The following is a 21,436-nucleotide window of genomic DNA, read 5'->3' on the forward strand; positions in this document are numbered from 1 at the left end:
TCTAACTCGGTGCTGGTGTCAGTGCTCTCTAACTCGGTGCTGGTGTCAGTGCTCTCTAACTCAGTGCTGGTGTCAGTACTCTCTATCACGGTGCTGGTGTGGTATCAGTGCTCTCTATCATGGTGCTGGTGTGGTGTCAGTGCTCTCTATCACGGTGCTGGTGTGGTGTCAGTGCTCTCTATCTCGGTGCTGGTGTGGTATCAGTGCTCTCTATCTCGGTGCTGGTGTCAGTGCTCTCTATCACGGTGCTGGTGTGATGTCAGTGCTCTCTATCTCGGTGCTGGTGTGGTCTCAGTGCTCTCTATCATGGTGCTGGTGTGGTGTCAGTGCTCTCTATCACATTGCTGGTGTTAGTGCTCTCTATCACGGTGCTGGTGTCAGTGCTCTCTATCTCAGTGTTGGTGTCAGTGCTCTCTATCATGGTGCTGGTGTCAGTGCTCTCTATCATGGTGCTGGTGTCAGTGCTCTCTATCACGGTGCTGGTGTCAGTGCTCTCTATCATGGTGCTGGTGTCAGTGCTCTCTATCTCGGTGCTGGCGTCAGTGCTCTTTATCAAGGTGCTGGCGTCAGTGCTCTCTATCATGGTGCTGGCGTCAGTGCTCCCTATCACGGTGCTGGTGTCAGTGCTCTCTATCATGGTGCTGGTGATCATCTCCTGCACCCTCTTCATAGCCTGCCCTGAGCTTTCCTCTCCTCCATGGCCTTCATGCTCTCCTGAATTGTCAAAATTTCACACATAAAAAAAGAATGCTTGTCGTTGTCGATCCCAAATTCACTTCATACATGTGTTATGTCAGTGTCCATGTGGTGGGACTATGTGTGCACAGCTAGTAAGTATTTTGTGGCTGAAAATATGACCTGTAGGTTTTTAAGGTTCGCCTGCCATTAAAGTCAATGGGGCCCGCCGCGAACTTTGCGGTTCGCAAACTTTTGGCCGTGTTCGCGGTTTGAGTTCGCGAAACGTCCCATCGGAAATACGTCCATCTCTATTCAAGACAAGGGACTGTAAAGACCTTCATCAGACCTTTCACGGAACTTAGGCCGCGTACACACGGGCGGACTGTTCGCCCAACTTAGTTCGTCAAACAATCCGACAAACAGTCCGCTCAAAATTTGAATGAACGGACTTGACCACACACGATGAGCAGACAGTCCGCTGAAAGCGTGCACGATGACGTCTACAGCACGTACGACGGGACTAGAAAAACGACGTCCTATACACTGCAATGCAACCTTCGCCCGTGTAAATCCTTTCTGAGCATGCGCGATACTTAGTCCGTCCAACTTGCCTACACACGAGCGGACTGTCCGCTGAAACCAAGTTTGGACGGACAAAACCAAGTTTCAGCGGACTGTCTTACGGAAATTCCGAAAAACTTTGTTCGTCAGACTGTCCGCTGAAACAGTCCGCTGAAGCCCACACACGAGCGGACTGTCCGCTGAAACACTGTTCAGCGGACAAAGTTGGGCGAACAGTCCGCCCGTGTGTACGCGGCCTTAGTCTGCTCTTACCCTTTGGAGAATTAACTTGTTTGCCTGCGCTGCTGGATCCTACCTGTGACTTCAAGAAGAAAGTGTCTTGGACTTAAGTTGACGTAACTTGAAGACTTAATTCAAGAGTTATTGTTATTGCATTATATGCATGTTCTTTTTATGTCTTTCAGGTCTTTAAGACATCTAGCAAATTACACTGTTTGTTTGCAGTTGCATAACTACTGTTCTGATGTATATAGTGACATTTACCATGCCAGACGGGGAGTGTGCTGCCCCAACAGGGCATAGAATTTATATAGATTGTTCCTTAACCATTTTCTATGGACGTTTATATTCAGTTCACATGCCATCTAGTGACCTTTTGTGGTAATGCACTTGTTTTCTCAAGTTTATTTTTCCCTCATGTTATGACATACTTCCTTTATATGTAATGCTCCACCCTTCTTCCTGTGTTTGTACTTCCTGTGTAATGGATACAGCTACAAGCCACATGTAGCAAGGCACATGTATTCTGCATTGTAAGCTACAGACAATATCATCTTTTGACCACATAAATACTAGAACCTATTCATCTGTTTGTATCCTGTCATCTGCTGTAACCCGATGTTCAGAATAAAAGCACCTCTGTGGATGGAATCGGTATTTGGTGAGTTCAAACTATCTGATGAGTATTGTCCTTAGTGATTATATCTTATACAGGCCAAGCATAGAGGTCTCACAAGGAATAAATCACTTCACAACAATCAGAGTCAGAATAATATGTTCAAACATTCCCCACTAAAGACCAACAAGCTTCAACCATAGCCAAAGTCCTGTCCATTATAGATTGCCTCAATGCATCCATTCAGATCAAGGGAGAGATTTTGAGAGATAACTTATCAAGGAGCTGATAATAATGGTACATATCCAAAAGAATGATCCCTTTATTACCCCAAAGGGTACCCCAAGCCTGAATGCTTCAGTCGAACCTTGTTAGATATGCTTGGGACACTCTCTATGGAGAAGTAACAGCACTGGAGCCGTCACATTGCAGCAGTAGCCCATGCCTACAACAGTATGGAAAATGATGTCACAGGCTTCTCTCCTTATCTGTTAAAGTTTGGGACAGAGGCACCACTACCAGTTGACAAAATGGTATTACGTAACATGGGCCTACCCAGCAAACACAAAGTTACTGACTGCTGGAAGTCTTCTTTCTGGTTTGCAAGTAGGTACCAGGGATGCCTGCATACCAGATTCATCCTGAGGCATAGGCGAGCCTTTAAAGATTTGACATTAAAACCACCTTTTGCCAATCGCACATGCAGTACGGGTACCACAGCCACCAACCAATGGCACTCCACAGAGGAAACCCAGAGAGTCCTTCCTATGACCTAGTCCCCTTGAGGCTGTTTTGGAGTCTGGGGACAGTGATGATGAGAAGGCCCATTTAGACTGGCTGTGGCCACTAAAGCCTAAAAAGACTAGCCCTTCCCAAGAGGTACAGTAGGGCAAAAAATTATTTAGTCAGCCACCAATTGTGCAAGTTCTCCCACTTAAAAAGATGAGAGAGGCCTGTAATTGTCATCATAGGTATACCTCATCTATGAGAGACAAAATGTGGAAACAAATCCAGACAATCACATTGTCTGATTTGGAAAGATTTTATTTGCAAATTATGGTGGAAAATAAGTATTTTGTCAATATCAAAAGTTCATCTCAGTACTTTGTTATATATCCTTTGTTGGCAATGACAGAGGTAAAACGCTTTCTGTAAGTCTTCACAAGGTTATCACACACTGTTGCTGGTATGTTGGCCCATTCCTCCATGCAGATCCCCTCTAGAGCAGTGATGTTTTGGGACTGTCGCTGGGCAATACGGACTTTCAACTCCCTCCAAAGGTTTTCTATGGGGTTGAGATCTAGGGACTGGCTAGGCCACTCCAGGACCTTGAAATGCTTCTTACGAAGCCACTCCTTCATTGCCCAGGTGGTGTGTTTGGGATCATTGTCATGCTTAAAGATCCAGCCACGTTTCATCTTCAATGCCTTTGCTGATGGGAGGAGGTTTGCACTCAAAATCTCACGATACATGGCCCCATTCAATCTTTCATGTACACAGATCAGTGGTCCGGTTCCCTTTGCAGAGAAACAGCCCCAAAGCATGATGTTGTCACCCCCATGCTTCACAGTAGGTATGGTGTTCTTTGGTTGCAACTCTGCATTCTCTCTCCTTCAAACATGATGAGTTGTGTTTCTACCAAACAGTTCTACTTTGGTTTTATCTGACCATATGACATTCTCCCAATCCTCTTCTGGATCATCCAAATTCTCTCTAGCAAGCCTCAGATGGGCCCGGACATGTACTGGCTTAAGCAGGGGGACACATCTGGCACTGAAGGATCTGAGTCCCTGGCGGCGTAGTGTTACTGATGGTAGCCTTTGTTACATTGGTCCCAGCTCTCTGCGGGTCATTCTCTAGGTCCCCCCCCCCCATGTGGTTCTAGGATTTTTGCTGACCGTTCTTGTGATAAATTTGACCCCATGGGGTGAGATCTTGCGTGGAGCCCCAGATCGAGGGAGATTATCAGTGGTCTTGTATGTCTTCCATTTACCTAATTATTGCTTCCACAGTTGATTTCTTCACACCAAGCTGCTTGCCTATTGCAGATTCAGCCTTCCCAGCCTGGTGCAGGTCTACAATCTTGTTTCCGGTGTCCTACAACAGCTCTTTGGTCTTCACCATAGTGGAGTTTGGAGTGTGACTGTTTGAGGTTGTGGACAGGTGTCTTTTATACTGATAACAAGTTCAAACAGGTGCCCTTAATACAGGTAATGAGTAGAGGACAGAGGAGCCTCTTATAGAAGAAGATACAGGTCTGTGAGAGCCAGAAATCTTGCTTGTTTGTAGGTGGCCAAATGATGAACTTTTGATATTGACAAAATACTTATTTTCCACCATAATTTGCAAATAAATTCTTTCAAAAAATCAGACAATGTGATTGTCTGGATTTGTTTCCACATGTTGTCTCTCATAGTTGAGGTATACCTATGATGACCATTACAGGCCTTTCATCTTTTTAAGTGGGAGAACTTGCATAATTGGTGGCTGACTAAATACTTTTTTGCCCCACTGTATGCTCAGAGATGTCTGACACACCCCGTTGGACCATATCAACGTTAGTGGCCCATCAATACACATATCCTACCTCTTCCTAGTGGGGAGATCCTCTATCAATGGTGAGAGAGTATGAGGATTATTGATACCTTTGTGTCTGATTAACTTTGTGAATAATTGCTATGTTTCCTTGTAAATTCTACCATGATAAATAATTATCATAGAATTATGTTTATCTTTGGGGACCAAAGAGATTTAGTGGTTGGAGTATGTATCCAGGTACTGGCACAAAGGTTCTTAAGAAAAGACTAATTGTTTATATCAACCACTATGTCTCAGTATGTCCATATATTAAGTTTCTATTCGCTTTCATTGCCCCCCTTCTGATTGGCCCAAACCCAGTGTCAGGGAGTACAAAAGAGAAGGATCATGGGATATGTATTTTCATCGCCTCCAAGCAGAACTACTTTGTGTTGAAAAAGAAACTACAGCTGCCAAGGGTACCTGCAGAGAGAGAATACTTTTACAACACTGCCTGGGAAAACCAGGGGAACTTGGTGCCAGACCAAGAAAGGAGACTGAGTGCTGAGACTGTAGCACTTGTGTGTCTGTGTGGCCTATCCTCAGTGCTCCAGAGACACCAAGTGCAACCTGCCTTTAGCTACACAAGAGGCACAGAGTGGAGCCGCAGGTCCAACTTCTGTTAAACCTAGCCTGTTCGTCACGGGTCACGTGACTTCATCAGGGGATCCCCTGATGAAGTCACGTGACCCGTGACGAATACGCGTCAGGACCGCTTACCGGAAGGGATGTTTACCTGAGCTCAATATTCGTTCATACACTGCTCTGTTACAAATACTTGTATTGTGAGTACCTGTCTGCTTATTTTAAATTAATAAATATTCGTTTTAAACTACTACACAATGAGGCACCCATCCTCTTTGCTCTAATCCTTCCATGTCATACTTTGGTGAGCCTTCCCATCCTGAGCAGCCCTAGATCACTCTTAAAGGGGACCACACACCACCTGTAATAGGCAGGGTGAAAACGCCAACCAGGATCTGGGGGACCCTAATAGGAAGCTAAGGACCACCAAGGACCCTACAAGTTACATATATTTATGCTGTAACCTTACAGCTGTAAGGTAAGGGGACACCCATATATTTACCACGCAGGAGTGCACGGGATTCTCACCATCTACAGCACTTTACTGAATGTTATTCATTGGCACCAAGCACCTTATATATCGGACACAGATGACTGTTACATTGTGCACCTAATGTGATTTACGTTGTTTGAGTTGGACACTGTTTGTGTTTTTCTTACATATGTAATTAGTTTTCAATCATGGCACCAGTGGAATGAACTGTGATATGCACTGTTGTCACTTTAATGATTGCACGTTGAGCATTTGCACTTTAGTATTTATTTCCCAGCATGTGGGCTCATTATTATTGGCACTTTTACCCATTTTGATTGTGTACCAGCATCATATATAATTTTTTGAACATATATTGACCATAAATTGGTACCGTCTATATTTATTTTATTTTCCTTTACTATAGTGCACATTTATATACCAGGCACAGATTTATTTAGCTATACCTCAGCTTTATTTGTATACTGTATTTTCATCTGAAGTATTCGATCCTTTTTTGGATCAGATCACTTCTTGTCAATACTTGGTACAGCACACCACTACCCTTTATTTTTTATTTTATACAACCGCTTTAATGGAGGCACAGACAGCAATGAAAAATTACAAGTGTTCTAATCTCTCTCCACTCTATCCAAATATAAAAAAAAAAAGTTTTGCCTTTAGCTATATGTTAACTACTAATCACTGGATGGTGGAATCTGCTCTCAACAGTGCTGATAATGGTTCTATAGCCAGGACAAACAGGAGAGGTGACAAAGGACATCCCTGTCGCATGCCGTGGGCAACAGAGAAGGGGGGTGAAATGTTATGCCCTGTACACACGGTCGGACTTTCCGATGGAAAATGTGCGATCAGATCGTTTTGGCGGAAAAATCTGATTGTGTGTGGGCTCCATCGAACTTTTTCCGTCAAAGTTTGAGAGCAGGATCTAAAATTTTCTGACAACAAGATCCGATCGTTTAAATTCCGATCGTGTGTAGACAATTCCGAAGGACAAAGTGCCACACATGCTCAGAATAAATGAAGAGACCACAGCTATTTGCTACTGACCCATTTATAGTCCCGACATACGTGTTTGACGTCACCTAGTTCAGAAACGATCAGATTTTCCGACAACTTTGTGCGACCGTGTGTATGCAATACAAGTTTCAGACAAAATCCGTCTGAAAAAATCAGACAGATTATGTGGTCGGAATGTCCGACCGTGTGTACAGGGCATTATTGTTAACATGTATGCAAGCACTAGGGTTTGAATCAGGGACGAATCCAGGGGGGGGGGGGGGTGGCGCAGCAGGGCAATTGTACCCCCGAGAAAATGGTGAGCAGGCTATTGGTGACTTAGCGGGCAGGCTGCTGAGCGGGCCGCCTCCGCAGGTGAGGGAGCAGGCTGCTGAGCGAGCAGAGAGATGACATCATCTCTCACCAGTGGCGACATTATATTGTGCCCCCCAATTAAAATGTTTTTTTTTTATGTAGCGGGTGCTGATGCTGACCCCCCCATCCGCCACTGCTGCCACAGGACACAGGGCAGCGTCACCGAAACTAACAGGCTCTGTGAAGGAACATAGGCAGAGCTACATCTGTGGTGTATCCTCCTTCTCCTCCTTGAGCCAAGCAGCTCTCATTCTCCCAGCAATGCTCGCTCCTATTGGCTGCATTCAGGGCCAGTGCCTGGGAAACTAACAACTAGAGGATTATGGGACATGTAGTCCCAGATACCAGCAGGTCCAGGACGATTCCCTGAAAGTGCACTGCAGCCCCCAACATACCGAGCGGGAGGAGGGGAGAGGAGGTGAGAGAGGATCGTGAGAGGATAAGAGGGACCACGAGACTGCCGGGTGGAGGGAGCCAGAGAGAAAGTGCCAGTCATTCTACTATATATCTCCCAAGGTAAGAATTTACCTCCAGGTTGGGGGAGCGAGGGGACGGGAATGCAGGCTTCCATAGAGGTACAGGACATTATCACTGGCTGCTCCCACCCTGTGCTCCCTTCCACCTGGCTGTATCCACCTTGTCCTTCCCTCCACCTGGCTGCATCCACCCTGTCCTTCCCTCCACCTGGCTTCATCCACCCTGTCCTCCCCTCCACCTGGCTGCATCCACCCTGTCCTCCCCTCCACCTGGCTGCATCCACCCTGTCCTCCCCTCCACCTGGCTGCATCCACCCTGTCCCCCCCTCCACCTGGCTGCATCCACTCTGTCCTCCCCTCCACCTAGCTGCTCCCACTCTGTCCTCCCCTCCACCTGACTGCAACCACCAATACTTTTTCAAGACACTGTGTATTTATATGTGTGTGTATATAATTGCAATTTATAGTTGGCCCCCCTACTTTTGTCCCTGTCCTCCCATGTGCCCCCCTAAATATGAAAGCTGGAGACACCACTGTCTCTCACCGCCCCCCTGCATCACTGCCATTACTGTGCAGGCCGCGGGCAGCAGAGAGATGACATCATCTCTCACTGCCCGCCCTTGCTCTGGGACAACAGGGACACTGTCACTGGCAAGTGACAAGCGGCATCTGGTGGCAGGCAACAATGGCAAGTGACATGCTGCATCAGATAACAGGCAACGTAGAAAGTGACAATCCCCATCTGGTGGCAGGCAACTGTGGCAAGTGATACGCTCAGGGCTCGCACTGATTCTGCATTATGGTGAGTTGAACTTGTTCATTAAACATTACAATGTAATAATAGAAATAATGCTCTTCAATCATCCTGACACCATACAACCATGCTACCATGATGATTGAAGCACCGACTCCAGCCATTGCCCCAACAAATTGCCCACGAAAATATTGGCAGTGCCCCTCCCGAGATTAGACTCTGGATCCGCTCCTGGTTAGAATACAAGAGTTGCATCCAGCAAAGGAAAGAGGGCCCAAACCCAAATTTAGCCAGAATTTCATGTAAGTATGGCCATTCGACAGACTTTAATGATTGACGAGTGTCCAAAGCAAGCAACAACAAGTCTGGAGCCCATTTGTTCATGGGTAGCCTGCATGTTGGTAAAGATTCTTTGAAGATTAGTGTAGGTGAAGTGCCTAGGAATAAAGCCAGTTTGAATTGAGCCAACCGAGGTGGTAATCATGTCATTGAGTCTATGGACCAGGGCTTTTGCTACGATTTTAATATCTGAATTTATTAAAGAAATAGGCCTATAAGAGGCACAAAGTAAATAGTCCTCCAGGGTTTGTGGATAAGCATAATGAGAGCTTCTGAAATAGAGGGGGGAAGACACCCCTTCTCAAATGCATAGGTATAACCCTGGAGTAAATGAGGGATTAGAAGTTCCTTATACTCAATAAACCATTCAAAGGGGAAGCCGTCCAACCCCTGGTGTTTTAGGAGAGATCATATTTTAATCTCATCAGCTGTTAATGGGGCTTCCAACTCTGAAACCTGAAAGCTCAGGAACAGATAGATAGATAGATAGGACATGATCGTCTTGTCCTAGTGACTCTCCAATATCAGTGACTCCTGTATTTGGTTAGTTATTCCAGCCAATCACAGTGATCTGTGAGGGTGGGAGAAATCTCACCTAATGGTTCCTAATAAATGATCTTTCCACCAATCCGACCCCCTCTCACTGTGATGTCACCAATCTCTGGGTCAAGTTTTCACTTCTAATTTCCCCCACATATCTTTATAGAACCTCTCCATACACCAAACCCAGCATGGAGGGGCTCAGTGAAGGTGGTGGTGAAGGTGTGGAGATGTCGGATCGGGTCACACAGATCATAAAAGGAGATCCGTCCGACCTCATAATCCAGATATATCCTGACTCTGTTACTGGAGATGTTGGGGGGTAAGAAAATTGATTCACTGTCATGTGCCACCCAATTCTCGTTAGCATCCCTGTACAAACCCCAGGACTTGTTGTTATTTCCAATCTCTGACTGCTCTCCTCTTCTGCCTATACTGGGGTAACACATCCCGACTATCCATTTATCTGATCCCCCGACATCCACTTCCCAGTAATGTCTCCCTGAGGAGAAACTCCGACTGCTCAACACCTGAGAATAACCCTGAAATCTCTCTGGTGTTTCTGGGCGATTCTTTTTTCTATCTGACCAGGATGCTATTTTCCTGTCATCTGATATATGGAGATTATTATGAGCTGTATTTACATCCAGTAATATGTCTGCAGCTCCCTGTATATAGAAGTATACATTTACCCCTCTTATTATATCAGATAATGTGTGTAATGTGTGTGATATCCCATCCACATCCAGACCCCCTCCATCATGGAGGAGCTCCTCATGTCTCTCTCTGTCCTCATTATCTCCATCCTCAGTATCACACAAGTCACCTGTGTCTGATTCCTGTAAGACAGTCAGTGGATCCGTCACGTTACACAGCTCCTCAATGTGACGCAACTTCCTGGACAGCTCCTCCTTCTTTATTTCCAGATCCCGGAGGGAGATGGAGATCCGCTCTGCCCTCCTGGAGATTTCCCTCAGGACTCTCTTCTCCAGGTCTTCCAGACGTCTCCTGAGATCTCTAAACAGGACAGTGACTCTCTCGGTGTCACCAGCTGCTTCTTCCTCTACTTTCCTCCTGTGTTCCTGCAGACTCTGGACTCTTTCCTCCATCTCCTCTCTCTTTGTCAGAAGTTTCTGCAGAACATTCATCAGTGTCTTCTTCTTCTTCTCAGAAGCCTCATCCAGTGACTCCATCTCATGTCCTTTATGTCCTCCAATCACACAAGACACACAGATACAGGTCTCATCCTCAGTGCAGTAATACTCCAGGATCTTCTTATGGACGGAGCATTTCCTGCTCTCCATGGACAAGGTGGGGTCACATAAGACGTGTTCTGGGGACTTTTTGTGGACTCTCAGGTGTTTATCACACAGAGAAACCTCACAGTGCAGACAGGATCTAACAGCAGGTACAGGAAAGTCCACACAGTAAGTACAGAAGACCCCGGACTCCTCCTGATGTGGCTGAGCAGACAGGAAATTCCCCACTATGTTACGTAGTGTTATGTTCCTCTGCAGTACAGGCCGATCCGGAAACTTCTCTCTACAGTCAGGACAGGAATATCCTCCAGACCCCCTCTGTGTATCCAGCACACGATCAATACAGACCCGGCAGAAGTTGTGTCCACATCTCAGGTTTACAGGATCTGTATAAATGTTCAGACAGACGGAACATTCCAACTCAGCTCTCAGATCTGCAGACGCCATCGCTGACAACTGACACACGGAGAAGAATGCAGTTGGGAGGGGTCACATCCTCCTACACAGGGTGAGGCCAAGCTGTGACTTTTACTGTATTCATAAAATTCATTATATTATATAATAAAACTATAATATGAAGAACATTATGCTTGTTTCAGAAACAAATCTCATTGTGTGTTGCATTCTGGCTGTTTCCATAGCCAGGTGCATATCTAGAGACGTGCTACATATAGTACTGGGTGTCCCAGGACCAAGTACTGCACTTGACTGCCCACCATATATTAATTTCCACCACCGGTCAGACCTGCCGTTCAGACCCCAGGGAACTGCTCTGAAACTCTTCCTCAGCTTTGTGTTCCAGGTCAGACAGGCGGGTGGTGGGAAGAGGAGCTGGAAGCCGGGTGTGTCCTCCCACACTCCAACTCAGGGCTTGCAGTGATATCATGCACAGCCATACACTGAACATGTGGAGAGGGTTGTAAGGGCAAAAGATCCAAAATGGCTGTTTGATGCCAGACTCTGGATGGGTTGTGTAGGCACTGGGCACCAGCAGCTGATTTTAAAAATACAGCCTGCAGTTGTCTGTCAGCTCAGTTGCTATCTTCTGGCACATTGCCTGACTGTTGTGGAGACCAAGCTTGGTGACAGCCCCAGGATGAGTGAGCTGTAAACACATTGTGAGTTTTTTCCTAAAACCAGAGAGTGCAAAATCTGGTGCAACTCTGCATAGAAACCAGCTTCCAGGTTTTATTGTCAAAGATTCATTTAACAAACTGAAGGGAGAAGCTAATTGGCTACCACGCACAATCCGACCCCCCATAAACAATGACCAGACTATGTTTGGAGTAAATGGCCATCCGGCCTTGATTTATTAACCAAAATATATATATATATATATATATATATATATCAATATAAACTTTTTTCATAAATAACTTTATTAACATGTAAACAACCTTCCATTTGTATTGTATCATGGGTCATAAGCATACCCAATCACCTACTGGTCACTGCACACTACATCAGTCATTACTTTAACCTCTTGACCTCCAGACGGAATCCCCTGTCTCGGAGGCTATACCCAAACCAGTGCAGTGACCTACCCCTTTTACCCTTCGTGGTTAACCCCATGTAACCGGGAAGTACAGATCCAACCCCCCCCATCACCATGGATGGGTACAAACATATTCTCTACCTGCACCAGTTAAAGCGGGAGTCCGCCGGGAGTCCGGCGTTTTTTTATGTTTTTTTAAAAGTCAGCAGCTACAAATACTGCAGCTGCTGACTTTTAAAATAATGACACTTACCCGCCCAGCGCGCCCGCGATGTCGGTACCCGAAGCCGATCTCTCGATCGTCTCTCGGGTGCTGCCACCGCCATCTTGGGTATGGGAATCAGGAAGTGGAGCCTTTCGGCTTCATTTCCCGGTTCCCTACTGCGCATGCGCGAGTTGCACTGCGCAATAAGTATGGTCCCCGCTGTCTCTGGGATCCGTGTGTTTCCCAGCAGGCAGCGGGGGACCTTTGTAAAGGAGCGTAGATTCTGCGGAAAGGGGCGTACCTTCTGCAGAATCTACGCCGGAAGTGGGTGCAGCTACCTGTACTGTACAGGTACCTGCAGCCCCCTCCCCCCTGAAAGATGCCAATTGTGGCGCCGGAGGGTTGGAGGGTTCCAATGAGCAGAAGGTCCACTTTAGGGTGGACCTCCGCTTTAACCTCCTCAAATGAACCCAACAACTGCCACAGCTCGAAAGATGGTAAAGCCTTACCCTTTTCGAGCATCGCCACACGCACAACCCACGCTGAATCACCTCCTGGAGGCCCAACGCCCACAGGTCCGTCCCAACATCGTTTAAATGTACCCCATCACTCCTTAAATACCTCTCAAACTCCAACTCCCAATGGCGAATAGCCAGGCCCCCATTCCTGATAAAAAATCTACTCACTCACTTCTTTATTAACCTTTATCCTAGTCCTGTCCAACTTTTTGTCCGACAGCGCCCACCTCCACGACGTCCTGCTTACCATATCCGACCACACCAATACCATCCCCGGGTAAGAAGCCTTTAACCGAAGAAAATCACACTTTATGTCCCTGATGAGGTCCCTCATGGACCTCACCCCCATGTCATTGCCCCCCACTTGCAGAAGCAAGACGTCTTGCGGCAGGTCCAGGCGAGAGAATCTATGCACCTTGCCCAAAACACTATACACCGCATACCAGGGACACGAATCCACCGAACCTGCGCCTTGTCCCTGGGTATCCAAAGTTGTCTGCCATTCGGCCAAATGTCATCTCTCTTTGAACCCCAAAAAACGTATGAATGGCCCAGAATCCATACCAAGCCAGCTTCATACCCTGCAAACAAGAAAAATTAGATACACGGAAAAAAAACAGACTTCCGCATGAACAATAACCCCCCAACCCATTCCAAACCTCAAGCCAACAGTTGCGGAAGAACATACAGCTTAAACCTCTCTGAATCCCACCTCCCAATTCTCCTAACCGCCTCCGAACTTAGCCCGGCCCTGGATGCCTCGGTAGCCACACCAATGCGGAAGGAATGGGATGAAAAGTTCCGCGGATCGAACCCCACTTGCACCACACACTTCTTAAGGACGGCACTGAACTGGAATTTGGACAGAAAAGAACCATCCATGTGCACGAAAAAGGGGCCCAGGACCCACGGCCTCAGGTGCAAAAAAGCCTCCACCGCCCTTACCGGGCAGATGCCGCTCTCAGCTATTTAACCCACCTCCACGAGTACCCCTTTTGCCTACTGGTCCGTTTTGGACCTTCTTAACCAAATCCAAACCACATTTTGGCCCAGCTCGACATCGCCCACCTCCAGAACCCCATGTTTGTGCCTGGCTGGGCAAAACAGTTCGATAATCCTGAAAGCCCCGAAAAAGATTAGGGAAAAAGCCACTCAAAAAAGGACCTGCTCATACAAAGAACTACAGACTGTCCCTACCACGCGACAGGCCGCGGAGCACATTAAAGGAAACCGTACGCCTCCCATCCCTCTGCCTATGGGCCTTCCAGTAGCCCTTAACCGCCTGCCGCAGCCAGAACTCCTTTGTATAGTCACATTGCCCTCCCCATTTAAACAGAAAGGCCAACCCTGCAAGCTTTCTGTCAATAGAGGCTGCCAAAACTCCCCGTTCCATAGCCTTGCTAAGTAGAACACAGCCTGAGCCATTCCCGCATCACCCGGGGCCATGCCAATCACTGCTAAGCACTCCGACCATTCCTGCCATACCCTCGAATAGGTCTTCCAGGTAGCCCTGCTCACGGACAATTCGATCAACTTTGTGACGACTCCAACGCTATGCCCCAAATCCACGTTGGGCCGCTGATCCCGTGACGCTCCACCTCCGGTGCCAGTCCCCAGAACCTGTCCCACTGAAAACGAGACAGAGCGTTAGCCAACGACTTGTCAACCCCCGGCAGATGCACAGCATAGATGAAAGCATTCACCTGCAAGCAGCGCAGAACCAAATGGCGTAGAAGCCTGGTCACCAGCCCAGAGGCCGCTGTCAGCCGATTGACCACTTGCACCACCCCTAAGTTGTCGCAATTGAAGTGCACCTTCAGGTTCCGAAAAGAAGAAATGGTAAGAGAAGGGTTACACTCACCGGGTTGCCCAGGACCGGGCCTCGCAGCTGCCTCCCGCGTACCCACCGCCGACTCCATTCCTCGATTCTCGCCTCCGTCAGACTCAGACAATTCCACGGGCCTGCGGTGCTGAGCTCTGGAGTCCCAGCCCCACCTCCAGCCAGCCCTGCCCCCGCGTCCTGAAGAAGGGCTCCTGCACCTCCTGTCCCGGTGACTCCGCACCTCATGCACCCCCCCAGTGACTCCTCCAGGTTCCTGGCTTGCGGCCCGACCACTGCTAGAGCGCCTGGGACTGGGAGCCACCCTGACAGGTCGGACCTCCACCCACTGGATAACCAACCTCCCCTGATCTACATCCTCCGCCCCCTCTGCAGCCACCCCTTGGTCAAGGCACTGACGCCGTACCTGCTCCTCCCATCCTCCATTGGGGTGGAGGCTGGTGTCACGGGTGCTGAACTGGCCGCCTGTGGTGGGGTGAGGTGCGCCATGCTCCGGGGGCCCCTCCGGCCTGCATCTGGGCTGAAGCACTTGGGCGGTCTGGATCGCCGCGCCCGAGGAGTCAACACCGCCCCCGCTCGCCACCGCATCTCGTTCCGCTACAATGGCCGCGATCTGTGCTTGTAGCCATGCGGCGCCTTCCCGCTTTAAAGCCGCCCTGAGCTGGGCTACCAAACCGGCGGACGCCATTAGGATGCGTCCAATCTCTTCCTCCTCCGCTCTCCGACTGCCTTGGCTTCCACTCGGCTTCCCGGCGATAACCTAAGCTCCGCCCATGGCCCCTCCTACCGGTCCTCTCTTAAAGTGGCCCCCCCTATTCTAATTAAAACGGCGACAGTGCAGTCATAGCAACTTTCATGCCGTCCCTGCGCTCACAGCCTGCGGCTGCAGCTCCGTGGCCTTCCTTTAGTTATGGAGAAAGGTTGCGAGCACTGAACTTATTCTCTCTGGAAAAGAGACGTTTGAGAGGGGATATGATTTCAATTTACAAATACCATACTGGTGACCAGACAATAGGGAGAAAACTTTTTCACGGAAGGGAGTTTAACAAGACACGTGGCAACTCATTAAAATTAGAAGAAAAGAGGTTTAACCTTAAACTACGTAGAGGGTTCTTTACTGTGGAGCGGCAAGGATGTGGAATTCCCTTCCACAGGCAGTGGTCTCAGCAAGGAGCATCGACAGTTTCAAAAAACTTAGATAAGTACCTGAACAACATACAGGGATATACAATGTAATACTGACATATAATCACCCACATAGGTTGGACTTGATGAACGTGTGTCTTTTTTCAACCTCACCTACTATGTAACTATGTCCCCACAGTCTTCCATTGATTGCCATGGCTGCCTTCTCTTCTGTGTGTCCAGCATCCTCCAAGGATTGCCTTACCTGGATCCCTCGACACCATGGCCACCACATCCACTATTTAGGACAGTTGGACTTCCACAGCATGAGTCTTTAAACTCTTCTGTCCCTTATCTCCCATCACTGCGCCACATTACCCCGAGGATCATCTCCTTTTGCTGTGCAAAATAATCACTCCATGGACTGTTTTTATCCACGCTGTGCCATATTACTACCCCGTGATCTGTCTCTCTGTGCTGTGCCCTAATGCCGCCTCTTATTGTTTTGTGAGGTTTTGGGGTTCTGTTCTATATGTGCAAAGAAAGATCACAAAATACTTCAAAGTATAACATTTATGAAAAGTAATTATAGAGATAATGAAAATATGACAAGAATACTTAACCAAAGATGCTGTTTTCACCACGGAGTCCCATCTGCATAAGCAGCGTGGTATACAGGTGACCACAGACGCATGCATTATGCAGCTCTGGCATGAGACTGAGGTCGTATATGCTTTGGCTGTGGTAATATAGGACTTGAATGTAAGGAAATGGTCAACCCCTCCCTCAGGGAAGTATAACCTTCTAAGGAAAATGGCACATTCCTGAAGAAAAGGGGTTTGGCTTGTCCATTTATAGCATCGGTCTCAAACTGGGGGCCCTCCAGCTGTTGCAAAACTACAAGTCCCATGAGGCATTGCAAGGCTGACCGTTACAAGCATGAGTCCCACGGGTAGAGGCATGATGGGACTTGTAGTTTCGCAACAGCTGGTGGGCCGCCAGTTTGACACCCCTGATATAGGCAGTTCACATTCCTGTAAGATGAGTCATTCAAGCTAACCAGAACAACCAGGATATTAGAGGCTTTATTAGATATTTGTGAGGCCAACATTAAGAAGAAATATGAAATATTAAATCTCCCAATCAGTAATGTACACCCAAGTTCCCCAATAAATGCCCGCATGTTGGGTTCCATGTGATTTGCCTCTGTGTGCTCTCTGTGCTCCTAGTTTATCACACTATCATTCTTCTATAAGCTCATGGTCACTTCACTGACCATAAACTGGGGGCACCCCGAAATATATGCCCGGCCCGGAGCTGAGGCAGGAAGACCCAAACCAGATCAAGGGGTCAGCCAAATGGCAGGTCAGGCCATCACAATACAATCCCTGAGAGGGTGGATAATCTTGAACAATCCGCATCAATCTTAGAGATAACGATTGTATGGTGAATGGTGTATTAAAATGATGAAATGTGAAAATATATATTTAAAAAATAGTAAGAAAAAAATGATGATATGTGAAAAATGTATTAGTGTATAAAATGTGAAAGATTAATGGGAAGAAAAATAAACCCCAAACAGGAAATAGGGAAAAAAGTGTGAATGGTGTCACAGGAGATCCCTGCCTACCTTGTATGGTATACACCGTTCACCATACAATCGTTATCTTCCAGATTGATGTGGATTGTTTAAAATGATCCACCCTCTCAGGGATTGTATGAAACCATCCATTTGGCTGACCTCTTGATCTGGTTTGGGTCTTCCTGCCTCAGCTCCGGGCCGGGCATATGTTGGGGTGCCCCCTCTTCCATTCCCTTTGTCCTCATGTGAGCCGGTATAGTTCTCGAGCTGATCTGTAAGCATCAGTTTACTCATATTCTTAGGGGAACTTTTTGGGAATTTTCAGAAATTTTCCCCTCCCTCGATTGTTACAAAGGGTTTATTGTTTTTTATATCTTAGCTTTTCTGTACTTACAGTGCATTATTGCATCTATACTCCCGATGAGTGAACGTGATTCACGGAACGCGTAGAGTTCTTTATTCATGTGATGCCAAGACAGTTTAGCTTTTTATCCAGCATGTATCTAGTTGTGTGTGTGTGTGTGTGTGTGTGTGTATATGTATTATGCCCCATACACACGATAGGATTTTCCAATGCAAAATGTGTGATAGGACCTTGTTGTCGGAAATTCCGACCATGTGTAGGCTCCATCACACATTTTCCATAGGAATTTCCGTCACACAAAATTTGAGATCTGGTTCTCAAATTTTCCGACAACAAAATCTGTTGTCGGAAATTCAGATCGTGTGTAGACAATTCCAACGCACAGTTCCACACATGCTCGGAATCAAGTAGAAGAGCCGCATTGGCTATTGAACTTCATTTTTCTTGGCTCGTCATACGTGTTGTATGTCACCGTGTTCTTGACGTTCGGAATTTCCAACCAACTTTTTGTGACCGTGTGAATGCAAGACAAGTTTGAGCCAACATCCGTTGGAAAAAATCCCATGAATTATGTTGTCGGAAAATCCTATCGTGTGTACAGGGCATAACTATGTATCATCATCATATACAATGTATATGTCCATGGTATATTTGTATTATTATGTCAACCTATTTGTATATGGATGTGTTTATGTTTTGAAAACCTTATCATGCATTTCAAAACCAAGGAACTGCATTTGATACAATAAAGGTTTTATCGTTATATATACTCCATACACTTATTTTTACAGCAACAAACCTCATTTAAAGTCCCACTCTTTGTCTCAAATGGAATTAGACCTTTCATATGATCCATGCACAGTATCTATGCCTCCCTTGTTGAGTCCCTAGATGTTTTATTGAGGAATAGAGCTGGGCCTTCCATATAAAGTCTCAGCCACTACGTCCTATCCTTTCCCTCCACCCAGAATTTATTGCTTCAGCTGTGATTGGGATCGCCACCACTTCAGGATGCCAAGATGAAATTGAGTAGAAATTGTATGACAACGGGCAGCAGGGAAAGGCACTGGCACAGCCAGCATCGCTATCTTCTTTTCAGATCCCAATAGTGACTACAACCAACACATTTACACTTGCTTCAACTTCAACACACATTAAAGAGCCTACCGCTTCAACATGCTTTTTATTTATTTATTTTAACCATAGCTTTTTATTGATTTTCACAGTGTGCATTACAATATAAGTTGCATTTCTTACAAAATATTAGTTATATAAAGTATTAACACAAGAGAGGTTTTCAATGTTGAAACATAGCTTATTGCATGCCGGTCTCTTATAATGCAATAGAAAATGGTTTCGCTTCTCACCCCATCTGTGTTGACACTGTGAGCAGGCTTTTGGTCATACATTAGTAAAAGGCCCGGCCCGACCCTTGAAGATGGGCTCTGGAGCTCGTTCACCTCAATGCTGCTTGTGCTTAGTGGTATTTGTTGATAGGCAAATACATAAACTCATGCTTAGGGTGTGGAGCTATACACATTTTCTAGCAATTCTCAGTTCATATATTCATGACTAGGACAGGCCAGATACCTTACTACCCAAAACCATACATGCATGGACTTACTTACTACTATCTATAATAAAGACACCGACACCTGCTGGATGTAAATGGCCTGTCCGGCCTTTATTAACAATAAACCCAATTATCAACTTTATTCAAAATTTTAACCTTTTCTACTTATAACCATTTATTTTAAATCTATATCTATTCCATGTCATTCAGCTTATTAGTTGCAGATCCCTGACGACCCACTTCTCTTTTGAGCCTGTAATCCCATTTTCTGTTGGCATTCGTCCCCAGCCACCAACTCACCTCGGAGACTTGCCAACTGACCACAGACCCCCAACTTATTAACCCGTCAGTCTGGCCAACCGCTAGACCACCCGAGAGGACTCCATACCTGTGATGGGTCCTAACTTTATCAATACCTCATCTTAACTGGGTAACTGTTTATCTGCCGTCAAGGAACCAACTGCAACCCGTCCATCCACAAACCACCCCCTAACCCCTACTTATCTTAGGGTGGGCGGGCGGGAACTTCTCTCCTATCCTGCTGACTCCGGACTGCTGACCTTCCAGCCCTCCCCTTACAACACTATCTCCTATACTCCACCCCTCCAGACACTACTCCAATAAGGTAAGCTCCCTTATTCATTAACCACACCTATTAGCACCTAATCCCAGTAAGACTTGCACCCTGTCATGTCTGCACTACGCCTACATTCCACTGCAGCTACGTGCATGTCTTACTGTCGCCTCAAGCAAGCTGGAGTTATCATCAATCAAGTACTGCCACTGGAGGGTTAACACTTTATACGTTTATATCAGTTATCATCATTCTGTGGATGAATAAACCTTACATCATATATGTGAAGAGACTTTTGGAGAATTCCTCCACATATCCCAATGTTTATGGAATCCCAAGGCTCTTCCTTCTTTATGTGCAAACAACTTTTCCATTGTGTATTCTGTATTCATTCTGGAGATTACCTTCTCAATTTTTGGGGATGTCTCCATACACATAATGGGATTTTCCGACAACAAATGTTGGATGTGAGCTTGTTGGCGGAAAGTTCGACTGTGTGTATGCTCCATCAAACATTTGTTGTTGGACTTTCCGCCAACAAATGTTGGCTAGCAGGTTCTAAAAAATTTTCCGCCAACAAATGTTTGTTGTCGGACTTTCCGATCGTGTGTACCCAAGTCTGTCGGACAAAAGTCCATGCATGCTCAGAATCAAGTACGAACCAGAGATATAACTAGCATTCATAATGGAGATATAATGTACGTCTTGTACGTCACTACTTTCGTAATTGTTGGCCAACATTTGTGTGACCGTGTGTATGCAAGACAAGTTGGAGCCAACATCTTTCGAACAAAAATCCACAGTTTTGTGGTCAGAAAGTCTGATCGTGTGTACGGGGCATTAGAGTGCAATTCCTTCGCTAGGGTGATACATGTGGCAAAGAGTATATGAATGACCACTTTCCTCATTAGAGGGGGGAAATTGCTCAACCCCCAGGCTCAGTAGGGCTAATGATTGGGGTTAAGGTGCACTTGTGCCCTGTAATTTCTTGGATAAGGGATGAGACCTCTTCCAAAAAGGACATATCACTACACAGCTCCAGAGTGTATGCAGAAGATTGCCAGTACCATAGCAATCTCGCTAGCTTAATGGTGAGGTATTTGGGTCCATTTTGTTTATACGTAAAGGTGTGAGGTACCATGTGTGGAGTATTTTCTGAGTGTTGTCCCAGTGGTCTACACCCGCTGAGGATTTACTGCTATAATGTATAGCTAACTGCCATTGGTGTAATGCAAGTTCTTTTTGTAGATCTCATTCCCATTTTAGCATGTTTGGTAGTTTAGCTTGTATGCATAGAGAGGAGGCAGCTTTGTAAAATAAGAATATCCCTTTAGTTTTACTTGGATTTATGTTCCTTAAGTAGTTCCATATTGGTAGAGGAATTTCTATGGGGTGGACTTGGTTCGAGGTTTTGTAGTGCTGTATTTGGTAAATTTTGTACCTATCTCATGTGTCCGGATCTAATATATCCACTGTGGAGAAGTGTGCCCTCTTTTTTGCCCAGGATTGAGTGGATAACCCCGGGATTAGGTAGTCATAGGATGCTAAGGGTATTGTAAGTTTACAAACTGGTGTGTCAGCAAATGTTTGCCTCATCGGTGAAGACCACACTGCCGTAGTGGCTTGAATGGTCAAGTAAGGAGGAATTGATGGGCTATGGTGTAGACT

General features: G+C 46.4%; 1 protein-coding gene across 1 annotated transcript in view; it reads right to left on the reverse strand.

Moving 5' to 3' along the window:
- Positions 1–6,000: 6,000 nt before the first annotated feature.
- The window catches only part of LOC143962440 (uncharacterized), a 37,591-nt gene continuing 22,155 nt past the window's right edge, over positions 6,001–21,436 (reverse strand). Inside the window, exons 3-6 of the mRNA XM_077471714.1 lie at positions 13,749–13,827; positions 13,440–13,562; positions 13,154–13,291; positions 6,001–10,978 (exon numbers count right to left, since the gene is read on the reverse strand). Of these exons, the coding sequence (XP_077327840.1) occupies positions 9,374–10,978; positions 13,154–13,291; positions 13,440–13,562; positions 13,749–13,827 (1,945 nt within the window). The 3' untranslated portion in view covers positions 6,001–9,373. The remainder of the gene's footprint in view (positions 10,979–13,153; positions 13,292–13,439; positions 13,563–13,748; positions 13,828–21,436) is intronic.

Source organism: Lithobates pipiens, unplaced genomic scaffold (assembly GCF_037356315.1).
Source record: "Lithobates pipiens isolate NorthernLeopardFrog02 unplaced genomic scaffold, aLitPip1_a1.2 Scaffold_8, whole genome shotgun sequence".
NCBI lineage: Eukaryota > Metazoa > Chordata > Amphibia > Anura > Ranidae > Lithobates > Lithobates pipiens.